This window comes from Pipistrellus hanaki (genome assembly GCF_964339955.1).
Source record: "Pipistrellus hanaki genome assembly, chromosome: 3".
In the NCBI taxonomy this organism is placed as follows: Eukaryota; Metazoa; Chordata; class Mammalia; order Chiroptera; family Vespertilionidae; genus Pipistrellus; species Pipistrellus hanaki.
The window spans coordinates 114,881,928-114,907,930 of record NC_140505.1 but is presented as its reverse complement, the minus strand read 5'-3'; the positions used below and the strand labels follow the sequence as shown (position 1 = coordinate 114,907,930).

Genomic DNA, 26,003 nt, shown 5'->3' with positions numbered 1-26,003 from the left:
CACTCCAGCGTGTGGAAGAAACCCTTTCACTGGTTTGCCCAGATGGTGGTGATGGCCTGGAAAAGGAAGAGGGGGAATAGGTAGCAGCAAAGATTCATTGGACCATCAGGAAATCCCATGGGAAAGCAAACCACAGACCAGTAAATGAAGAGCCTCACCTGGACAGAGATTGAGTTTGGGTTCCTTGTTAGCGTTGACTTTATTGTAGAAGCCATGTGTGGGCCTGCTGCAGGGAGGTGCATTTAAGGAGACAGTCCTGACAGCATCCCTCTGAACGTGGGTATAGGATGCATTCTCAGCATTTCTGTCTTTGCTACTGCGGTGGTAACTAGTTTTATTTTTTGGATTTGGGGTCTGTAGTGCTGTAAAAGAAAGGGGGGTGGGGGAGAGAGTGAGGGGGAAAATGAGCTGGTTTCATACCCATTAAAAACAATGGAAGACAAGGCAAGCTAAAAGAACTAAGTTTATTGGAGTTGTGTTGACGCCTAAAATAACATATTTCTCAACAGTAATTTGATTTTCAGGTATAAACTATTGTTTGATATTTAATATATTTTCAAATTACAATTTAGAACTATCAAATATAGAGACACTCTACCTCTCCGCACTCCTTGGCCAGGGAAGTTCTTTGGTTCATCATAAACCCATTTTCTTTTCTTCACGCCTTTAAAATGAGGCTTTCTCACCGGCTGGACATCATTCACTTAGAGGAAATACAAATTTTTACAGTTTTTTAAAAGATGCTTTCATCTGAAAATTACTGTAGGTGATAATTACATATCTGTGCATTCACATGTCAAGCAAGAGAAAAAATGAATTCACCATCCTAATACTTTAATTTCCAGAACAAAGGGTGATTTATTCTTAAGTACCCAAAAAAATCTATCTTGAAAATACATGAAAAAAAGTTCAATAATTAGCATTCCTCAGAGGAAAATGCTTGTCTTCAAAGGAATGTGTGGATTCTTTTTAAAGAACATAAAATTGCATTCCAAACTTAATTATGTGTCTATCTTATTACAATGTTATTTCAAGTAGTTTTAGAATTGCTATTTTGAACATAAAACTTTTTATGCATTTTTGGTCAAAACTATGACTTCTGAGGAAGTTGGATTAATGTAAAATACTTTTAGAGAAGTTTACTTTATCCTTTTAAGATCTTAAGGTGTTTTGTGTATAGATAGTTTAGTAAAACAAGACCAAGTAATCAGAATTTATAAGTGTTAATAATACTAGATTATTCGCTTCTAATTTGCATAATTTTTCATCATTTTAAATGCATACTAAATTTTCCAAAAATTTTTAAGGTATATTTCTCCAGAGACTCTTAAAATAATTTAGTAGAGAGGAGCATTCTATGTTACTTCTCTTTTGAGGGATCCTGAATAGTCACAAGTAAGCAATGCACAGATCAAATGCACTGTGTAGATTGCATTAGCTCTCTATAGTAGACAGATAAATCTCTTTGCTTTTGCTCTCAACCTCAGCTTAAGCATTAGGCTTTCAATGAAACTGATTCTCTGTCTCCTGTGCAATTATCATGATCCACCCTTATTCTCAAGCTCCTGTTCCTAGATTTTGGAAACCATATTTTTAGCAAATAACACTAAACTGAGCTTCTTGAGGGTAAAGCATCATAGTTCCCTGAGTGACTATCTGGGGTCCAAGAATAATATGTGGGTTCAATAAATGAAATAAGGGGAAAGATGGAAGAAAACAGAGAGGAAGAGTCATGAAAAACTTAATTGTATTACAAAAAGTAGCTTAGAGTACCAAACGGCAAGGAGAAGCCAAATCGAGAAAAATAACTCAAAACATAATAAAAACCTATCAATGTATTCCACTATGGATTACATTAAAAGTGTAACACTAGCCCTGACTGGTTTGGCTCAGTGAATAGAGAGCATCAGCCTGCAGACTGATTGCAGGCACATCCCCAGTAGCTGGTGTGCAGGAGGCAACTGATTAATGTTTCTCTGTCATCCGTGTTTCTAAATCTCTATCCCTCTCCCTTCCATATTTAAAAGTGCAACACTAATGAATCTTCTGAGAAGATAGTATACTATTAATTTTAATACTTAAAATGGTGGGAAAGTATATTATTTACTAGGACCTACATCACAATTCATTGCCAAAGCTAGTAAAAAATGTTGCCTTTAATTCTTAATCCTGAATAATTTTTAAACCCTCCTTTTTTAAGATTCTATTTCAAGTAAGCAAGACAAATCCATGGTAAGACAAATATATCTAAGGCCAAAAAGAGAGCTCTCACTTGAAGAGGGGTCCTCTCTGCACTTCAACCTGATATTCTCAGTAGCATTTAATACATGCGTTGTAGGTGCTAGTCGGGTAGCTAGGGAACGCTTTGGATGAGGACTGTCCTTGTTATCTTTTAAAGCAAATTAAAAAAAATAAAATGTCAGTATTAGTAAAAGAAGTGTCTCGGTTGGTATTTCGCTTTTCAAACATTATATGATGGGCATACTACTTTTAAAAATATACATATGTAAGCTAATTTTTAGAATGCATTATTGAAATTCATAATCACTGCCTAAAGTGCCCCAAATTTGTCACTAATAAAACATTAAAAATCCAGTAATACAGCCATTATTTTCATTATGTAAATTACATATTTGTGGCAGTATTTTAATAGCTCCATGCAAAAGAATCAAAAGGTTATCAATTTGACATACAATGTTCCAATTTAAATTGAGATTCCAAAAGTATTTTTAGTGTGACAACTTTCACTTGTTCTATGCTTTGGAGCAGGACTACTCAACAGAGCTCTCCTCAGTGAAGAAAATAGTCCAAACTACCAGTCTCTTGTGGATATTGAACACTTGGACTATGGCTAGTGCAACTGAAGAGCTGGGGTTTTTTGTTTTAATTTTTCTTGCTGTTGCTAATCCTCACACAGGGATATTTTTCCATTTATTTTTAGAAAGAGTAGAAGGGAGGGAGGAAGTGGGGAGAGGGGATATATATATATATATTCAGACACATTGATTGGTTGCCTCCTGCATGCACCCTGGCCAGGGATGGGACCTACAACACAATAGGACCAGATATCAAACCCATGACCCTTCAGTGCTCGGGGCCCACTCTTTTACTACTGAACACCACTGACCAGGGCTCATTTTAATTAACTTAAACAGCCATATATGGGTAATAGCTACTGTAATTAGTGTATTTTTTGAGAAGGGTGTTTTGTTTTCTTTGTATGGATTAAGCAAAATTGTTTTCATCTCTGAGAAAGAGAGATTTACATATATTTTCCATTAGCAATTCTTGAATTTGATTACGAGTTCCTTTTCCTATTCTTGAGAAATTTATTAATTTTATTAATAGAAAAAAAAACAGTAGATGAGGTTGTTTAATATTTAGATGGAGAATATGTAATATGACTGGGAGAGCTGCCCCACAGAGAGGACCAGTTGGGAGATTATAAGCATGGTAAGGGCATCATAAAACATTGAGGGTATATTTTATTATCTTACATCTTGATTATCTACAGACTATAGTTAGTAATAATTATTAAATGAGGAAGTCATGGAAGTAATCATGAGATTAAAACTCTTCACAGTGGTCAGAAACAAAACTTTCTAGGAAATTCAGTCATACTAAGTGCTTGAAGTTGGAAAAAGAAACTAAAAATGACTTAATACTACGATTTAAGAGAACCAATTAGAGCTAGCAAGATTCTTAGAAATTATGTAGCCCTACAGGCTAATTTTTCAGGTTAATCAGATAAAGTGCCATGTTCAAACAATTAGGGACAGGGACAGGACTCTTGACCCCAATTTAGTGTATTTAGTGAAAAGTTTTATTTATTACTTTGCCTATTATATATTGGTTTCCACAAAAATTAAGCTTTATGTTTAACGCATCTATTCAAATTAAAATGGATTAAAATAATAAATGGTTTATTACCTTTAGTGTTTGAACATTTTGACGTGGTGATTTCTTTCTCTTTCTTTTCATCTACTCCTAGAAATATGATCCTCTGTGGAATGTAGCAATCACCTCCTATGACAGTACCTTACTGTTAGTGGCAATGATGGCAGAAAGCTTTACAAAAGTACCTTTCAATACAGGATTATCACTTCTATAATATCTCTTTTGTCCTCTTCTTTTTATACAGTTCTTAATGATGCCATCCCCATCTCACTATATATCACATATTTAAAATAGTATATAAAAATATATGTATATATAAATACATAGTATGAACACTTACATATTGATAATTACAAAAAAATTTACATAGTCAACACAATTAATTTGCCTTTAACATAAAACAATCATTACTTCCTCTTTTTTTTTACCCTTTAGAGATAAAGTAAATATAATTTATCTTCCATATATCATCAAATATATGAATGCAGGTGTGGGTTTTTTTTCCCCTTAAAAATCTTCTATTTTTCAGGATAAATATCCACAGTTGCATTAAATATTTCTTAATTTTCAGGTGCTTCACCACACAAGTCACCCTTTCTCAATACACAATAAATCTTTCAAGTGACCTTTTTAAAAGGAAATACCCAAATGTGAGCTGCCCTGTAAAGAAATCAATAAAACTAGTATAATAATATTCAACATTTATGGAGCTTTCTTTTATATATCAGACACTTGTCTGAATACTTTAAATGACTTATCACATATACTTATCTTCCTATACTACTCATAATAATTCAATGTGAGGTTTACCTTAGCTATTTGCTAGATGACACATGTTACTGAATCATTTTGAAATCTTGTGGGCAACAAACATTTATTATTCCCTTACAATCTGTATCATGTCAGGTCTTTTCCAAATTGAATAAAATCTACCATTAATGTCTTGATCTTTTTTTCCTTATCTTTAACTAGAGGCCTGGTGAACAAAATTTGTGCATTTGGGGAGTGGGGGTGTCCTTTCAGCCTGGCCTGCACCCTCTTGCAATCCGGGACTGCTGGCTCCTAACCGATCACCTGCCTGCTGACCTGATCACCCCTAACCACTTCCCTGCCTGCCTGAGATCACCTCTAATCACCTCTGCCTCAGCCCCCACCACAGTGGCTTCATCCAGAATGATGTCCAAAAGGCCTTTCAGCTGTCCAGTCTAATTAGCATATTATGCTTTTATTATTATAGATAAGGCATTTTTAGAATTAAATTCCCTGGGATGACATTGATTAAGCTTACTACCTCTGTTTTCTTCTATGTAATGCATTTTTTTAGGTCTTTAATCAATTTTGAGTTAAAATGCAAGACCTTGTTGATCCCAGTTTGAGTTTACCTTGTTAAACTTGGCTTATTGTTCCAGCATATTACTCCAATCACATGTAAATTTTATAAACAAGTCTCCATTCACCCACGCATTTAATTGTCTAAACATAATAAAGGCAATTATTTTACAAATATTTACAGGGAGCACATCAATTGCCAGATATTCTACTACAGGGATTCACCTGGGGCAACTGATTATGTGCAGTTCCTGGCCTCAAAAGAGCTTACCAAATGCCAACAATAAACATGGCAAATGATTTTGATGAAACAAAATTAATTATAAGAGAAAATTCAGACTCATTGATTATATAAAGATATATTGAGGATCAACCAGTAATAAAATAACTCACCTCCATTTTCAAAAGCAGCAATGTCAGTCCTTGGTTTCCTATCCAAAGATACTTTGACCTCACCGTGCCTTTCAATTAGGCTAAATTTTGTTGGAACTGTAAGACCATCACCTTGAAATAAGAATTTAAAAAATTATTATCCCAGGAACCATTGGATGCTTAAATAAGTTTATGATAGAATTCATAATGATAGTAACAACCCTAAAAATTAATGCAAGTATTGTTTATATAATGACATGATGAACAGTAAATTACATGAATTTTAAGCACGTTTTATAATTATCAGGGAAGTGTCAAGCAAATTTATTTTCCTATGTTGGTAATTAATAATGACAATTTTTAAAATTTAAGAAATATAGCATTATCATGTGTGTATAATGTATTTAGTTAATGTTTCCTATATGAGTTTTGTTATATTTGTTTATATCTATTCATTATGAACAAATTGAGTAAAAAGTATTACTCTACTATTGACAAAAATGATAATTATATTGTGATAAACAATTCTCACCATTCCCCTTTACATGTCCAATTTTCTTCTACAATAAACTATTAAAAGCACAATAAAAGAAATATAACAATCTAATGAAATACATTATTAGATTCTAAACCAGGGGAGAAAATCTTCAGTTTGCGATAAAAGATATTGATGGAACAATTCAGGAAATTTTTCCTGAATTTGATATTTATACTCCAGTTATGTAAGATATATGTATGAGCATCATGTATGGAACTTACTAACAATTCAAAAATAATAATAGCAATGTGTATATTTACAGAGAGAAAGAGAAAATCACATGTGTAAAATGTTAACATTTGGAGAAATCTGGGTAAAAAGTGTTCCTGAATTAACTGAAATTATTTTAAGATAAAAAGATTTTTATTTCTTTTTTTTTTTTTACTGATTGATTTAAGAGAGAGAAAGAAACATTGCTTTATTGTTCCACTTATTTTGTGCATCACTGGTTGCTTCTTGAATGTGTCTTGACCGGAGATGGAACCTGCAATCTTGGCATGTCTGGAAGCTGAACACTGAGCTACAGGGAAGGGCATAAAAAGCTTCTCAAAACATAATATAAAGCCATAGTGCATATAATTGTCTTTATTATCTTCCATTTTTAATATGCCTTGCTAGCTTGGTTTCTTTATTTTTGTTTTATTATTTGGAAGTTTTTTAGGGATTCTTTTTGTCTGGATCACCTGTGATCTGAGCAATCCTGTCTTTCCTAGATGACTTCTACCTCAACTAGTTCTTGCTGGTTGTTCTACCATCTGATGGTGTGTTGCTGCCACCTAGCGTCACGTGTCTAAATGGTTTGCAAGACAGACACTTTATTTTCACTTATTTAATTATTCATTCATTCAGTCATTATTTTTTTAATCCTCACCTGAGGATATTTTTCCATTGATTTTGAGAGAGAGAGGAAGAGATAAGGAAAGACAGACGTGACAGAAGCACATTGATTGGTTGCATCTTGCATGTCCCTGACCAGAGCCTTGGCCAGGGAGAAACCTGCAACTGATACAGTTCCCTTGACCAGAAAGGAACTTGGAACTTTGGTCCACAGGACAAGGCTCTATCCACTGAGCCAAACTGGCTAGGGCCAAGACAGGCACTTTAATCTTTATTCTATACTCATCTTGATCCTGGGAGACTTTCCCAACTTTTTAAAAATTTATTTTATTTTTTTAGGAAAGGAAATGATTCAGATCTCTCCTACTGCTGCAAAACTTGTTTGTTAGATCATCCTAGTGGCAAGAAAATTATATAAACATATGGCATCTATGGATTTTCTCCGAGTTCTTGGTTTTATACCCAGAAAACAATGTTCTTATCTTGCCAAAGGAAACATGTTCACCAATAACAAAGTCAGATTCACCAAAGCATAAGATCCATGAAATTCACAGCCTTGGAATTATCTGCCTAAATTACCCCTGTAATTGTCTGATACACAGAAGGCACTCATTCAATGAACAAATGTGTCCTTGTTCTGTCACTAATGTCATTGTATGAATCTCCTTTAGGGCTAGGTTGCCCTTTCTATTCACAAATTTCCTTTTTCACATGGAGACTTATTTTTATTTTAAAAAGTGATAAAAGCAAACTATTTACAGAAGTACTATAATGTGTTTCTAGTATATAGTGTCACTATGTATTCGTGAAGTCTTCATTTTATGCTCTTCTGGGAAAGCTTAATTCTATTAATAGCAGCTTTTTAATATTAAATTTAGGTCACACAATAAAATAACTTCCTTATCACTCTCATTTTTGATGTACTATTTATCACTTAACTTTATAGATTATCTTCCTAAATAATTCACAGCCTATCATACCAAGTATCTCTAAAGCATTACCTTGAAATGCTGCCATTTAATTTCTTACCTTCTTGTAATTCACTGCCATTTTCCAAAGGTTTTTCTAACTCTTTTTCTGGTGCAGAGGCTGTGCTTTTCGACGATGAAATATCTGGAGGCGTCTGAACCCTGTAGTATTCACCTAATCTCCCATAAGAAAAGTAATGGTTAGTATATTTGTCACATCAAGTACTAGAAAATCCACAAATGTTCAATTGCTTACCAGATTTATAACACATCTCCTTTATTGCTCTTTTTTCTTCAATTTCTTCAGGAGTCTTTGTCCATAAACTTGAAGCATCTATAAGATATATATATTTAAATTAAATTGTCCCAAAGCCAAATAATCTGAAAATTTATTTTAACCAAAATGAAAAATCCCAAACATCGTTCTCATGGATAGGTTATTATTTTGCTATTTTAATTTTGTAAATCAATGATTTGTATACTGGCAAATATTTCTGATTTCTATATTTTCACATATTAGAATCAGCCAAGAGAAAAGAAATCATTAATTATACATTACATGCCTTAAGCTGGGGCTACAGATTCACATGCTGAGATCATATCTGTTTGTTTAGAGGAAGATGTACCTAAGGGAGAGATGCAGCTACCGCAGACAAAAACAGAATATACTCTGGGGTGGCCTGTAGCTCACAGAAAGACACATTCCAAACAAAGACAGTGGGATACTGTCCTATTTTTTAGCATGTTTATCTTGTCTGTACATATATATTGGCAGCTCCGTGCCATGATAATATGGGATGAGTAGGAAAGATTAGGATGGCTAGTGAATACATGTAATTTTTATCATGACTAAATCAACTTCCTTAGTTTTCCACACCAATAATCATCTAATCTGGCTAATTATTAGCGTCAAATAAATAAAATTTTCAAAGCATCTTTTGGGTTTCTACTTTCTAAACTTCTGGTTCAGCAGGTCTGAACTAAGCTGGGAAATCTGATACTATTGTTTCAATATCTCAGGTAAATTAAAAAGGAACTGAATTCTAACCTTATTTACTAGTATACCTTTGCGGGGATTACTTGGGATAATGCAAAAGATAGGGCTTTATAAATTATAAACTGTTCTATGGATCTCTATAATGTTAAGTATTAAATGTGAGACAGATAGGTGTAATGAAATAGACACAGGCATATCAATGCTAAATTACATAGAAATAAAATAAGTGAGCCTGGGGGGCATGACTCAGTGGTTGAGCATTGACCCATGAACCAGGAAGTCAGAGTTCGATTTACAGTCAGGACACCTGTCCAGGTTGTGGACTTAATCCCCAGAGCAGGGTGTATAGGAGGTAGCCAATCAATGATTCTCTCCCATCACTGATGTTTCTGTCTCTCCCTCTCCTTTCCTCTCTGAAATAAATAAAAATTTATAAAAGATAAGTAAAAAGGGTTTATTAAGCAAATGAGCAGTGAAAACTCTGAAAAATAATAAGTGATTAATATCCCTTCAATCAACTGTACATATTTAAACAGGAAAACTGTCTCCCACCCCTCATACAACAAAAACCTTCCAATCCAAATAATAAGCATGTGTAGACATAGAACAAATTAGGACATGATGAATTTAATATACTTATTAAATTTAAAGCTATTTTCTAATCAAAATATGCCTTATATTACACTATAAGACTCTAGAAGTAATATATATATATATATATATATATATATATATATATATATATATAATGAAGTTTTTTGAATGTGCATTATAAATCTGAGAAAAAGTTTACTAACCATTCTGCTCATTTCCTTCCTCCTCTTCTTCCTCAAAGTTGGTTTTTAAAATTAAAGGATGGTGAATGGGTCGTGATATATTCTCCTGAGGCTTCAGGGGCTCCTGACTCTGGGTCAGCGGTGGAGTTCCTTCCTGAGTATCTTTTTGTACTGTAATATCTACAGAAAAAAAATTGCAACATTTCAGTCTTATCAAAATATATAATGATCAACCATTGTTCTCCTGATTAACTGTACATTTATGAAAAGGTTATTAAACTAACTTATAAAAAATCAACAACCTAGATGGTCTGGAAAATATATTGATTCATAGATATTAGATAGTAATTTAACCATAAATTGGTATATCACACACTTTGGTATAAGTTCAAAGTGATCACAAGCATTACTGTATTCTTACATTAGATCTGCAGAATGAGATTATAACTTAACCAATCACATTATGACAAATTAACAAAGTCAAGCTCACGTAATGTATACCTTATGCTGGCATAGTTTATGTGTCTTACTTGGAAGTGAGGAAAAATGATACCTTCAGATTTCTCTATTGGCTACACAGGAGTTAGACTGGCCAAAGCGTCTAGATCCTATTTAAATATTCTGTGACCTTCACAACTAACCAGCAATTAATAGAAGTGGCTAGTGAATACATGTAATTTTTATCATGACTAAATCAACTTCCTTAGTTTTCCACACCAATAATCATCTAATCTGGCTAATTATTAGCGTCAAATAAATAAAATTTTCAAAGCATCTTTTGGGTTTCTACTTTCTAAACTTCTGGTTCAGCAGGTCTGAACTAAGCTGGGAAATCTGATACTATTGTTTCAATATCTCAGGTAAATTATAAAGGCAGCCAAGTTTGGAAACCACTGCCCCAAATCAATGGTCACCTAACTGGAGTCCTGCATCATGAGAAGGCTGTCAGTGGATATGCCATCCCAATAATTTGAAAACAACCAATCCTATTTCAGAGCCTCAATTTCCACATTTATTTTCCCCTTATGTTTGGAGAAAATAAATTAGAAGACGAGCCTGAGTTCACAAAAACATTTCTCCACTTTACAACATGAAGGCATACCCTTCACTGATGCCAAAGTTTACAATGCCCCAAAGAGAAATCCTCCATAAGTGATTAATCAAACTACCACAAACTACCATAGGGGTTTCTCTGTTAGCTTGACTTACACACATTTCTACCAGGAAAAACTCTTATGTGGTAGGCAGAATAATCCCTCCCCTCGCCTCCCAAGAAAGATGTCTATAACTGTGGCTACAGATGGAATAAAGATGGCCAATCAGCCTACTTTAAAATTGACAGATTATCCTGGATTATTTAGGTGGGTCCAAGGTGATCAAAGGGTCTTTAAAGTGGGAGAGAGATGCAGAGGAAGAGAGGCAGGAAGAGAGAGGTGACCCTGGAAGCTAAGTCAGAGTGGTGCAATGCCACAAGGACTTGGCTATCCACTGCTGATTGGAAGATGGAGGAAGCGGGGCATGAACCAAGATGATAGAGAAGACCTCTACAACCGGGAAAAGGCAAAGAAACAGATTCTCTGTCAGAGTTCCTCGGAGAAATGCAGCACCGCAGACACCTTAATTTTAACCCAGAGAGATCTGCATCAAAATTCTAAATTATGGACCCACAAAATAATAAACTTGAGTTATTGAAGCCATTTGGTGGGGGCCATTTTTAACAGATACCCAAGCAAGGTATGTGCTATTGAGGCCAATGTTGGAATGTTCTGATTTCAAATATCTGGTAGTAGTTAAATTTTTTCCTTGAAAAAAAAAAATTTTGTTTCTTTCATTTTTGGACTATTGTCAAAGAATGTATCATTCTTTTATTTTTTATTTTATTTTTAAAATACATTCATATTGATTTCAGAGAGGAATGGAAAGGGATAGAGAGCTAGAAACATCAATGATGACTGAGAATCACTGATTGGATGACACCTGCACACTCCCTACTGGGGATCAAGTCCACAGCCCAGGCATAGGCACTTGACCAGAATCAAACCCAGGACCTTTCAGTCCACAGGCTAATGCTCTATCCACTGAGCCAAACTGGCTAGAGCCAGAACATATCACTCTTTTAAAAAAATATATTTATTGTTGAAAGCATCACATATATCCCCTTTTTTCTCCCATTGACCTCTTCTAACTTGCCTCCCCCTCACCCCAGGCTTTCATTACCCTATTGTCAAGAACATATCACTCTTTTTTTTTAATTAAATTATTATCTGTGTACATATTTTAACATTGCCCCCCCTCCCATACATACCCTCCCTCCCCAGAGTTTTGTATCCATTGGTTGTACTTATATGCATGTATACAAGTCCTTCGGTTGATCTCTTATCTCCCCAAGATCTCCCCGCTGTAATGTTACAGTCTGCTTGTTAATTTACTGTCTTTATATCTATCTTTTGGTTTGTGAGTTTATAATGTTTTTTAATATTCATAAATGAGTGAGGCCATGTGGTATTTCTCTTTCATTGACTGGCTTATTTCACTCAGCATGATGTTCTCTAGTTCTATCCAGGTTGCTGCAAATGATGAGAATTCCTTCTTTTTTATGGCAGCATAGTATTCCATTGTGTAGATGTACCACAGTTTTTTGATCCAATCATCTGCTGACGGGCACCTAGGCTGTTTCCAGATTCTAGCTATTGTAGATTAAGGAAAAGTCTCATGACATCAATGAAAAGAACACTAGTAAGAAGCTCTACAGGAAAAACATGGTTTTAAAACTTTTTAGCTACCTACCTACCTATCTACCTATCTATAAAACCCTAATATGCAAATAGACGGAACAGCAGAACAACTGGTCATTATGATGTACACTGACCACCAGGGGGCAGATGCTCAATGCAGGAGCTGCCCCCTGATGGTCAGTGTGCTTCCACAGGGGGAGCACTGTTCAGCCAGAAGCCGGGCTCATGGCTACCAAGCACAGCAGCAGTGGCGAGATCCTTTCCCACCTCCATGGCAGCACTAAGGACTCCCAGGGGGATTTCTGCCAGCTGGCTAAGGCCCATTTCAAGGGGACCTATGCCATAAGTTGGACACTCCCCTGAGGGGTCCTGTACTTCCAGAAGGCACAGGCCAGCCTGAGGGACCCACTCCAATGCACAATGTCATGCACTGGGCCCCTAGTAGTCAAATAATAGTCCACTGTATGAATATACCACAATTTATCCATTCATCAGAAAATGGGCATTCAGGTTGTTTCCTCTGGATTATTATAAGTAATGTTGGTATGAACATTTGTGTACAAGTTTTTGTGAGGATATATGTTTTCACATATCTTGGGTATATACTTAGGAGTGGAATAGCTGGTACATATGATGACTTTAACCTTTTGAGCTAGATTGGTTTCCAAAGCAACTGCTCCATTTTATATTCCTACCTGCAATGTACAAATATTCCAATTTCCCCATATCCTTTTCAACATTTTTTTTAATCTTTTTGATTGAACCATCCAGTGGGTCTGAACTGGTATGCATTTAATTTACATTTATCTAATGGTTATAATGATAAGTGTCTTTTCATGAGATGATTGGCCATTTGTATGTCTTTGAGAAATGTCTATTCAGATTATTTCCAAGTTTTGTAATGGAATTTTCTTTATATCATTGAGTTGTAAGAGTTTTTTATATATTCTAAATACAAGTTCCTTAGCACATATACAATTTGCAAAATATTTTCTCCCTTTCTTTTCACTTTCTTAATGATGTTCTTAGAAATGCAAAGATTTATAATTTTGATAAAATTCAATCCATGTTTTCTTTGGATGCTTTTCCTCCTAGTATCGTGTCTAATATGGCTTTGCATAATCTAAAGTTTCACATAAGAATTTTATTATTTTAATTTTATCTTATTGTTGAAAGTATATATCGCCCCCTTCTTCCTATTGACCCTCTGTACCCAGCACCCACCACTTACATTTACATTTTTGTTCTATTATAAGTTAATTTTGTGTAGGACATAAGGAAGGAATTCAAATTAATTTTTTTGTGTGTAGCTACCCAGTTTTCTTAGTACCATTTGTTGAAAATAATTTTCTTTCCCCTACTATATAGTCTATGTACCCTTGTTAAAAACAAACAAACAAAAAAAAAACCAATTGACCATAAATTGACTTATGCAAAAGTTGTATTCTGGTCTCCCAATTCTATCCCATTGATTTACATATCTATATTTATGCCAGAATCAAATGGTCATAATTACTGTAGCTTTGTAGTAATTTCTAAATTTTCAAATCAAGTGTGAGTTTTACAATGTTATTCTTCATTTTACATAATGTCTTTACTATTCTGGGTCCCATAAATTTCCATATATATTTCAGAATCAGCTTATCAATTTCTGTAAATAAGTTGGGATTTTAATAAAGGTGGCATTGAATCTGTAGATCAAGTTAATCTATAGGTCTATAGGTTAAGTCAGTATTTCCATATTAACAATAAAGCCAGTTTATAAACAATGGCTAGCATTTAATTTTTTTGTTTCACTAATTTATTTCAACAATATTTTATAATTTTGAGTATAATTTTTGCACTTCTTTGTTAGAATAATACTTCCTTTTTATTGTTAATGAACTTTTTTCATTTTTATCTTAATTTATTTATTGATAGTATGTAGAAATATAATTCTTGTATATTAATCATGTAGCCTGCAATCTTTAGAATTTTCTAAATAAAATATAGTTTTACTTCTTCCTTTTCAATATGGATGCCTTTAATTGGTTTAATTGTCAATTGTTCAATTCTTTGGGATTGAATATAACTGGCAAGCATGAGCATCCTTATCTTGTTCCTGCCTGATCTTAGAGAAAAAGCTTTCAGTCTTTCAGTATCCTATATAATAAAGAGGTAATATGCAAATTGACCATCACATCCTCGCATCACAAGATGACCTGCCCCACATTGTCACAAGATGGCCACCACAAGATGGCCACTCCCATATTGTCACAAGATGGCCGGCAGGAGAGGGCAGTTGGGGGTGACCAGGCCAGCAGGGGAGCAATTAGGTGTCAATCAGTCCAGCAGGGGAGTAGTTAGGAGGCAATCAAGTAGCCAGGCAGGTGAGTGGTTAGGAGCCAGCAGTCACAGAGGTGTCCCAGATTGGAGAGGATGCAGGCTGGTCTGAGAGACACCCCCCACCCCCAGTACATGAATTTCGTGTACCTGGCTCTAGTTAAGTATAATACAGGATATATATGAAAAATCCACAGCTATCAGGTTGAGCAAGTCCCTTTCTATTCATAGCTTGTTTAGTGTTTTTATTATCATAAGAGAATGTTTGCTTTGTCAAATGCTTTTTCTTCATCTATTATCATTACATGTGTTTTTTGCCCTTTATTTTATTGATTTGGTATATTACTTAGATTGACTTTTTGAAGTTAGACCAATCTGTATGTCTGGGATAAGTCATACTTGGCTATGCACTACAATCCATTTTTAATGTTCTTTAATTGAGTTTGCTACAATTTTATTGAGTGAGTGAAACAAGAGTTATTTGAGCACAAGCACTACTATATCATAACAATTTCATAACTGAGAGGGCTACTAAGTGATTAATAGTAGTGTATATACCTTGAATACACTAGGTGAAGGAATGACTCATGTTCAGGGCAGTGGGACATCCTTCAAGGGGGCCTGCACCCTCTCCAATCTGGGACCCCTCGAAGGATGTCCTGGTTTACAGGGATCAGGCCTAAACTAGCAGTAGGACATCCCTCTTGCAATCTCAGACTACTGGCTCTTAACCGCTCACCTGCCTGCCTGCTCACCACTAAATGCCCCCTCCCCCTGCCATCCTGATCACCCCCAACTGCCCACTGTGCCAGTGTGCTCGCCCCCAATTGCCCCCCCTGCTGGCCTACTCACCCCCAACTGGCCCCCCTGCTGGCCTGCTGGCCCCCACCTGCCCTCCCCACTGGCCTGCTCGCCCCCAACTGCCCCCTTGCTGTCTTGCTCACTCCACACTCCCCCCACCCCCCGCTGTCCTGATCTCCTCCAACTGACCCCCACTGATGTCCTGCTGGCCCTCAACTGGCTCCCCTACTGATCTGTTTACCCCCAATGGCCCCATCCCCCACCAGCCTGATCACTTATAACTGCTGTCCTATCCTGGCCTGATCATCCACAACTGCCCTCTCCTCTTGGCCTCGATCTGCCTCTACCTCAGCCCCACCTCCATGGCTTTGTCCAGAAGAACATCCAGAAGGTCTCCTGGAAGGTTTCCCAGTCTAATTAGCATTTTATTAGTATAGATAGAGGCCTGGTGCACAGGTTGGGGCTGACTGGTTTGCCTTGAAGGGTGTCCCTGATCAGGGTGAGGGTTTCCTTGGAGTGTGGGGCAGCCTGGGCATGTGGCCTGTGGTGGTTTGCAGGCCAGCCATGCCCCCATGGGATGAGGGTCCCAGCTGAGGGGACATACCCAGCCTGGGTGAGGGGTTAAGGGCTGTTTTCAAGCAGGCCACACACCTTTCAGGGTGGGAGTCCCCACTAGGGTGCCTGGCCAACCTGGGTGAGGGGCTGATGGTTGTTGGCAGGCTCACCAAGCACCCCAGAAGGAGGGACCCCTCACCCTATGGGGGTGTGGTCAGCCTGGGTGAGGAGCTGAGGGCTGTTTTCAACTGGCCATGCCCCCCCCCGCCCCCCCATCGATCCAGGCTCCTAGCTCTTCCTTTTTTTTCTTTTCTCTTTTTTTCTTTTTTCAGCACCTCCTTGAGTGGAGGCTAGGGCTGGCTGGAAGCAGGTATCTGGGATTTATTTATCTTCTATAACTGAAACTTTGTAGCCTTGAATAGAGGCCAGGGCCGGCCTGGGCAGGTGGGAAGCTTGGCTTCTTCCATCTCTGGTGGCAACCCAAGCCTCTTGTTTGCTCAGCTCCGTGGCTACCTCCATCTTAGTTGGGTTAATTTGCATACTTGCTTCTAATTGGTTGGTGGGCATGGCTGGTGGGTGTAGCAGAGGTATGGTCAATTTGTATGTTTCTCTTTTATTAGTGTAGTTTTCAAGACTTAGAATAAAAAAGTTCTGTGCACATACTAATTTAAGTAATAGCTTCTAAAATGAGCTGGCCCAAAGTTTATTAAAGTGACCACATAGCCCAGCTGGAATGGTTCAGTGGTTGAGCGTTGACCTATGAATCAGGAGATCAAGGTTCAATTTCCAGTCAGAGCACAGGCCTGGGTTGTGGGCTCATCTCAAGTGTGGGGCATGCAGGAGGCAGCTGATCAGTGTTTTTCTCTTATCATTGATGTTTCAATCTTTTTCCCTCTCTTTCTTCCTCTCTAAAATCAATAAAAGTATAAAAATAAAATAAAGTAGCCACATAGTTGGCCAAGGCATCTCTCTAAGACACTGACTTAGAATAAATGAGAATCAAATAGCCCATTCAATTGTTCATGATAGAATAACATGGAAATTAACCAAGGAGATGAATAATTGCTCTAATGTGTCAGCTACTGTGTTTCGAACAAACTGTCCCCTAGCAAAATTTGAGAGAGTTCATTAAGAGGACAGTTATTCTGAGTACACTAACCTCTAACATATGTCATGATAGAGAAAAAAAGTACCTAACATGCTTGCAAAAAATATATAAAATGTGTTCAGAAATATCTACCTACTTCATATAATTATAGAAAATATCAGCTAATTTATGTTATCTTAGCACTATCATTTGGTTTAGCTGTTATTTGCTTTTAAACTTGTAGATGACAACCAGAGGTATTAGGCCTCTTCTTAAAATGACTGGTTTAGCAACATTTAAATGTAGTCTCTTTCAAAAGCGTCCAAAAACTTTCTTAATTTACTAGCAGGTTAAAGTTTAAATTGCAAAAGGACTGACAGGCAGTTTTATACTTTTAGACAAAAAAAAAAAAAATGCAGAACTCTTGATAATTGCAGTCAGTGTTTAAAGACAGCATACAACAGCAAATCAACTAATAAAAAATTGCTTTTGGCAAACACCTCCTTCTGCAAGAGCACAGCTGGTGACTTAGATAGCATTGCTGGGGCTCCAACTCACCCACTTAATCTGGACCACATGATGAGTCTTAATTTATCAACCAGAGGCCTTAGAAATTATCACAAGTTGCACATTTAAATGTCTAAATTTTATACTATTTTAACCTGACTGACAAAATTACACATAAATTGAGCTGTGCAATGTGAATCAATACTTTATTATTATTGTCATAATCCCACCATAAACTTATCAATCACATGCACTTACTAAAACATAAAAAGGTAGATTTTAATAAATGTACAGTTTTATAAAGTAATCTTTGAGGTCAGAAGATTTATGGTCCCAATTTTGGTTAACATGGACCTTGGTGAATATGTGCTCCTGGAAATATTGTAGGAAATATTAGGTCTACAAAAGATCAAACTATAGTTTTTGAGGTATTGTAATATTTCCAAAATGAGCTGATGATGTCATTCAATACATAATTCAACTGGCTTGGTACTTTTCCTACAGTCTACGAATTGAACCTGCTTTCCTAGAGCACAGAAATGTGTTGCGACAGAGGGAAAATAGCTGGGTGCTTAACACAAATACAGAGATGGGCAACAGTAGTTTTACAGTTGTAATACAAATAAATAATGTAACAATTAATAAATAATAATACAAGAGTAAACTCTTTTTGCAAACCCACAACTGTAAACCTACTTTTGCCCACCCCTGTACATACTGTTCAGAACTGTCTAGGGTAGAATTGGCCGCTATGTGATAGGTAATTCGAAGTTCCTATACAAGGTGCTTGGGATTTATCAGTGAACTAAAGGAAGATGTCAGCTCTTATGGAACACACATTCTAAATGGAGGAGTCAGACAGCAAACGTTAGATGTAGGAAATAAGTATATTATATTGGATCTGAAAAAATTATAAGGAATATGGCAAAAATAAAGTACAGCAAAGCCAGGAAGATTAGAAATATATAGAGAGGAAGTAGAAAGGCTGATTACATTTCAAAAAGAGTTCAGAATACACCTATTAAAAGGTTATATTTGACTAAGGCTTTGAAGAGGTAAAGGAATTAACCATAAAGATACTGATAAAAGAGGCTTTCACGCAAAGAGCCTAAAGCAGGAGCATGCTAACATGCTCTAGGAAAAAACAACAATAAGGAAACTAGTGTGGATGGAGCAGAGTGAGCAAGTAGAAGAGTTGTGGGAGATAAATTCAGAGAGGTAACAAAGCTCTAGGTCAAGTAGAGTCATTTAAGCCTCCTTAAGAAATCCCAAAAGTACACAATTCAGAGAGCTTTGAGGTTGGTGAACATGTCCATGTCCCAGGAAAGTGGCATACTCCAACCCTACAGGAACAGAAGTTCCTGTGCTCCCACCTTTTCAGACCTTGCTTTATGTATCTCTCCACCCAGCTGTTTATCTGTATCCTTTAAGTCCTCTATTATATAATAAACTGGTAATGTAAGTAAGACTTTCTGAGTCCTGTGAGCTATTCTAGCAATTCAAGTTGTAAAATCATGGGAACCTCCAAGTTGTAGCCAAGTTAGTAGTGGGTAACCTAGGCTACTACTTGCAATTGATATCTAAAGTTTGGGTACTCTCTCTGGGCCAGGGTGGGTCAGTGTTTGAACATCAACCTATGAACCAGGAGATCAAATTCGATTCCCAGTCAGTCCACATGCCCCAGTTGCTGGCTTGATCCCCAGTAGGGGACATGCAGGAGGCAGCTGATCAATGGTTTTCTCTCATCATTGATGTTTCTATCTCTTTCTTCCACTTTCTTCTTCTCTAAAATCAATTGTAGGATATTCAGCTGAAGTCACATAGAATTGTTTGGGGGGGGGGGGTGTGTGGTGGTGGTGAGGGGGGCACACTTGTTTGGTGTTAGAAGTGTTGTGAGTATGCCAGTAGTGTTAAGAGTGAAGGAAAAACTCAGAAGTATGTGTTGTTGTTGTTTTTTCCCTAGACAAACTGACATAAAGAGGGTAAAGAACAGGATGAAATTAGTCCTGGTGAATTCAAACAGATAAGTGGGCATGATAAGGCTATGTTCAAAGGTAAAATGGGTGTGTGGAGCTCTCTCTTATCTCCTCTAGGTAGAGGAAAGGAGGCCGAGGAAGCAGGGTATCAGCAGCCCAGGAACCCAGCTTATTCCCTTTCACAATGGAGGTGGAATGTGGAGGGGAGGGTTTGCTCCCAGTGCATGAATGTAGTTGTGACCCATTAAAAGAGGGAAAATCTTTCAGGCTCAGCCTTGACACCTATTGATGAAATTGAGACTTCTACAAGTTACACTCGACCCCCAGATTCTATGTCTAGTGGATCAGAATAATAAAGTGAATCCCTACAAAACTTAGCCCAGGGAATGTCTGAGATGGGTTCCCAAATAATTGTCAGTTGCACATTCTACTTTTTTTTTTTCTTTTGGTTAACCCTCACCTGAGGAAATTTCCTTTGCTTTTCACACCTTGCCTTATGTATCTCTCCACCTAGCTGAGAGAGGCAAAGAGAGAGAGAGAGAGACAGAGAGAGAAACATTGATGTGAAAAAGACACATCGATTGGTTGCCTCACACATGTTCCTCAACAAGGGCAGGGAGTGAACCCACAACCCAGGTACATGCCCTTATCACGGAATCAAATAAAAATATATTTAAAAAACAAAATTAAAATAAAGTTAGCTAATTAAAACCTGTGTTTGGGGTCTTTGCTAATCCTGATTATCTTATTTGCAAGATGGCCGCCTCCATATGGAATCAAAAGCAGTCATCCATCCATTCCCCCATCCATCTATCTATCTATACATCCAGTTTTACTGAGCATCTGTGCTCTAGATACTATGTGAAGCATTGGTAAGGGAACTAGTTACTTAATGTGTTATCTGCTGCTACTCCAAAACCAGGTTATAGTATGATATGTGGAATCAAACCCGAGACCCTTTGGTGCATGGGCCAACTCTCTAACCACTGAGCACACAGGCCAGGCATTCTACCCTTTCTTTGCCCAAACAAGTTTCCCTCTATCCTGAAAAGCTGGTTTGAAAGATAGTAATATTACCCATAGACCATTCAGAAGCAAATTATTAACTAAATATAGAGAATTTAGTATAATGTTCCCCATAAAATAAAATTATATTATGTGTAAATCAATGGAGCCAATCACGTTGTAGATGCAATACTTTCATCCCAGTAGATTACCTTTCAGCAGTCATCCATACTTTACTTAATGAGTTATTATCTGCTGCTACTCCAAAACCAGGTTATAGTATGATATGTTTATGTTATTCAAAACATATACTCACTGCTACTTGGTGGCAAAAATAATCCATTGATATTTCTAGGTTTGCTGTGATAAAAGATACAACTGATCTTCACACAGCCAAGAGGTTGAGTTTCCCAGAAGCATGAAATACTGCAGTTTTGCTAAACAAAAAAAGGTGGGAGAAATATAATGATCACATGTTATAAAAAATACCATGAGCTACAACACAATATGAGAAAAACTATTGCAATTACTGATATAGGATACTGTGTGTGTTTCCTGGTTTTCAGTGTTTTTAAGCTCTGCTCTTTAAAAGATGCAATGGAGCCCAACTGGCATGGCTCAGTGGTTGTGGATCTATGAACCAGGAGGTCATGGTTCAATTCTTGGTCAGGGTACATGCCCTGGGTGTGGGCTCAGTCCCCTGTGTGGGGCGTGCAGGAGCCAGCCAATTAATGATTCTCTCTTATCATTAATGTTCTCTCTCTCTCCCCTCTCCCTTCCTCTTTGAAATCAATAAAAATATACACTGAGTGGCCACATTATTATGATCTCTGAACGCATAATCATCAGACCACTTAGTGTATATCCTATATAATAAAAGGCTAATATGCAAATTATCCTCTTGACCAGGAGTTCGACCAGCAGGCAGGCCAGCCAACTTGCCCATGTCCCCTGCCCCTGGCCAGGCTGCCTGGACCCCACTCATGCACAAATTCATGCACCAGGCCTCTAATATATATTTACTGAGTGAACAGATTATTATGCTTTCAGAGATCATAATAATCTGGCCACTTGGTGTATTTAAAAAAATAAAAGATTCAATGGATATTCCTAAAACATACTCTCCCACTTTTCTCTGATTTTAAGTAGAGCAAAGTGCAAAATGCCTAAAATTCAGTAGTGGAAAAAATATGTATTCCCTATTGTTTTATAAAAGTAAAAATATTATTGAAGGGACATCTTTTTAACAAACAATGATGCTGAGTAATTCTACCTGCATTTCCATGTGTCTAAATCTGCAAAGTGGATTTAGACATTTTCCCTCTCTCCATAATGAGCACACAGTGTCACTGCCAAGGGCCTTTTCACAGTGTCGGAACCGGCACTGGGAACCCTGGAAGAAAAAAGTAAACAGTGTAGAAAACTCAATATATTAAGGTTAGTGTTCAACAACAATAGGCTGCTAATTAATTAAAGAAAATATGAGATCAAATTATAATTAAAAAATACTACACATATAAGGCCATAAATTTAAAATTTGACCAAGTAGTCTATTTTTTAGTGAGATTGACAATATAATCAATTAAATAACACATCATGTCACAAGTCGGTGATGAAATGCTATTTTTTTATTATCATTTAATCCATATGGCTCACTCAGAATAAATATGAGACCAGTGATAAGTTTGATCACAGTCTAATGAAGAAAGCCAGAGTGTGTTTTTATAGACTCTCCAGCCATATTCTACTTATGGAGATGACCTCTATTACTCAACCTTTTTATTATATAATGTTTCCTCACTCAGTCTATTAAGATACTGTTAAGTGCATGGAAAGTGAATAGAACTTATACTTTAAATTGTTATGAAATTTTAAGTAATTATCATATTATGGTACATTAAATATGCTTTATGCTCTTGTTTTACACCGGTAAAACAATTGTGCCAATACATACAAACCAATACTTTTTTATACCAATAAAAGCAGATGTGGATTATTTTAATGGGCTATTATACTTTTTTTATTTTTGTCTTTTATGTGTAGATCTGTAGTGAAAAAAACTGTAAAGAATTTCTTTTAGGCAAAGAGATAGATAACATACAATAAAAGTATTCCATTAAGTTCTTCTCTCTTTTGACACGTTTCATGATTGTTTCTTATCTTTTAGCACCCTTTTACTCTGGTCTTCACTCTCTACTCCCTTTTTAAAAACTATATATATGTATAATTTCAGAGAGAAAGGGCGAGGAAGAGAGAGAGAGAAACATCAATGATGAAAGTGAATCATTTATTGCCTGCCTCCTGCACATCCCCTACTGGGGATCAAGTTCACAACCCAGGCATGTGTCCTGACAGGAAATTGAACTGTGACCTCCTGTTTCATAGGTAGGTGCTCAACCACTAAGTCACAGTGTTGGAATCAGCGCTGGGCTCCTACACTTTTCAAAGTGGATCAGTGGATCTCATAATACAATACTGTGCAATAATAAAGAGTCTAGATAAGTCAGTATTTGAACTCTTGGATTCACTACTTGTTGATAATCACAGTCAATACATTACTCATCTTTGTGCTTCAGTTTCCTCTTATGTGAAAAGGATACTATTACCTCCTCAAAGATTGTTTTAATGGTAATGTGAGATACAGTATTGTGGTTGCTATCATTGTATTAATTGACTGAGAACTTACTACCACATCAATTACTGTGCTAATTACTTGGAAACATATTATGAAACAGACAAAACTCTGTCCATACAGAACATAAATTATATTATTACTAGAGGCCTGATGCACGAAAATTCGTGCAAGAGTAGGCCTTCCTTCCCCTGGCTGCTGGCATTGGCTTCTCCAGCATCTGGGACCCGGGCTTTTCTCCTCTGGTGGCCTGCAGGCACCCGAGATCAGGGGTGCCTTCCCACCGGCCACCCGCAGGCACCCGGGACCTGGGCTGGCTTCCCTCTGGCCCCGGCTTCATCAGGAAGGACATCTGGAAGACATCCAGTCTAATTAGCATATTACCCTTTTATTATTATAGATTTTTAACCATAAGATAACAGGCACTAGAAGTGAATCTAATTCTAACAGTCAAAGAGGTTATTTTCAGGTTTTCTAGCAGAGATGAAACACCTTAAACTAGATACATCATGCCTTTCTGGCTTGTACATAAAATTCCAAACATTGAATTTCTACATTTATTTGGTTTCATTGCAATCCATTAATCCTAATCTCTTAACTATTTTTCCCAATTAACTTTATAAATCTAATTAATATCTGGCTAATTTGTTTATATTACTTTTTTTCCTTTTTCCATGATATAAAATGTTGTTACTTAGACTTTTGACAGGTGAAATTTCATTACTTGGGTTAATGAATTTCAAATAAGGACTCAATTTGATTAAATTAAATTTGATAATGACCTGAATTTATATGACTGAAACCACATTAACCAAAACAGTATGATGTGTCATACTATGTTTCCATATTAGAAATTTGATGTCCCAAAGAACCATAAAATAGACAAAGTGCCACATCAAGATAAAAAGAGCCATTGGCATGTAACTGGTATATATAAGGTAGTTTCAAACAAATATTTTAAGTTATCACAAATATTTTTAATGATTTCCTCAGAAAAATTCAATATATCAATAATACATGCTAATATTTTACTTCAGATTTTAGATACATAAAATATTTTACATTAAATAGTAAATTTTGATTCAGCAATACAAATTATTGCCATATCTCCCTTCATTCTAGAAATCTTTAACATGTGAAGTACTATAAATTGTATATTTACCTTTATGCATGTGGAATTAAAAAAGAAATAGCAGTCATTCCCAACTTCTGCCATTTGCAACTTTCTTGCTGCTAATCCAATGTTTTTTAATATAAAAATTGCAGAAATACAAATATAAGAACTATCAGTGTGTAAGGGGAAAAATAATTTCTTTTCCAGAGTCTTTCAGGCTATCAGTATTATTCCTTTAAAACTGACCTCCTGTTGACAGTATATTACATAATAGATACTTCTTAAAGAAATTTAAATTAGAAGATACCTTCTCTAGCTTTGCAGAAATGTTGAAAGTGGTTGCTACTAAGCACACAAACTCAAACTTCCAGAATTTTCCTCACTGTTATCATATCCATTGTTTGCTCATCATAAATGACCTCACTTATAACTGTAGGTTAGTTTGCCTTAGTGAATACTGTGCAGTATTTCTCTTACTCAATTCTAGTATAGTGACTAAAAACAGCTAGTAAAAATAAAATAGTATATTTTCTTTCAATGTTCTGATTGAATATGAACATAAACTAGCTCATAATTGTATAACTCAAAAGTATTAAGTATTTCAAAGTAAATGGCTATTTTTCTACATATGGTTTGAAAACAAAACTGAACTTTTAAATAGGTAAATATATTATCTATATTTTAAGATAATAAATTATTAAAATATATACTCACTACTATCCACTGATTTTGAAAAAAAATTCATTCAGATTGCAATATTTTAGTAGGTACCTGAAAATAAATTGGATTACTTATTCATCTTGTAGCTGTATTCCATTCGTTACTCATCCATCATAAAAGCAGAAAGAGCTTCTTCCTAAAGTAGAAAGGATCCAGAGCACTTGCAAATTTTGAGACTGTGTTGAAAGCCAAGTGATATACTTTGATTGTAGAATAAGACATTTCAGTCAGCAGTTGAGTGTTTCTTCATCTTATTATCTTTACTAAAAATATTAGAACCTAGCAGAAATTAACAAAAATATCCATAGTAGGTGACTTAGAAGATGCTATAGAAATGACAGATTACACTAGATTAAAATGTACTTTTAAATTAAAATGCACTCATTTGGAAACTTAAAAGATCAACATATGGATTCCCATTGTGGGCTAAGTAAAACATTAACTTAGTATGAACTTGTTGAATATAATGCTTTGGAGTAAAAATCTAGGAAATAAAACAAGAAACTAATATTTAGAAGAGAATTGTTTGCCTATAACTTTAAATGAGAGAATATAATAAAAAGAGCGGGGCAGTATTCAAAGTAAGTTATGAAGTAGAGAATAAATATTTGGCTGAACCCTTAAATACATTAGCAAAGATTTAAGGAAAAATCTAATTTCTTGCCTTTTACTTTGCCCTACTAATGCTATAATAAAGTAACCATTTTAGGCACATAATTTACTGGGGAAAACACCCTTAATAAATATATTTAAGTGGTCTTTTACCTCCAGATAAACTCCTTCTCCACTTACCAAGTTTTAGCTGCATTGGACTATTTGCAAATACTGTTACCAA

At 36.0% G+C, this 26,003-nt stretch overlaps 1 protein-coding gene across 2 annotated transcripts in view; it reads right to left on the bottom strand.

Annotated features, from left to right (window-relative positions):
- LOC311618807 (uncharacterized protein C12orf50 homolog) overlaps window positions 1-22,002 on the bottom strand; it is a gene marked incomplete at its 5' end in the record, with an annotated part of 29,118 nt that extends 7,116 nt beyond the window's left edge. Inside the window, 10 exons of one of the 2 annotated variants that reach the window (XM_084876431.1) lie at window positions 159-362; window positions 599-703; window positions 2,273-2,389; window positions 3,931-4,026; window positions 5,620-5,730; window positions 8,003-8,116; window positions 8,198-8,275; window positions 9,736-9,894; window positions 21,019-21,139; window positions 21,976-22,002. In XM_084876431.1, the coding sequence (XP_084732557.1) occupies window positions 159-362; window positions 599-703; window positions 2,273-2,389; window positions 3,931-4,026; window positions 5,620-5,730; window positions 8,003-8,116; window positions 8,198-8,275; window positions 9,736-9,894; window positions 21,019-21,139; window positions 21,976-21,987 (1,117 nt within the window). The remainder of the gene's footprint in view (window positions 1-158; window positions 363-598; window positions 704-2,272; window positions 2,390-3,930; window positions 4,027-5,619; window positions 5,731-8,002; window positions 8,117-8,197; window positions 8,276-9,735; window positions 9,895-21,018; window positions 21,140-21,975) is intronic. The other variant, XM_084876432.1, reaches the window with a different exon arrangement.
- Window positions 22,003-26,003: the final 4,001 nt, after the last annotated feature.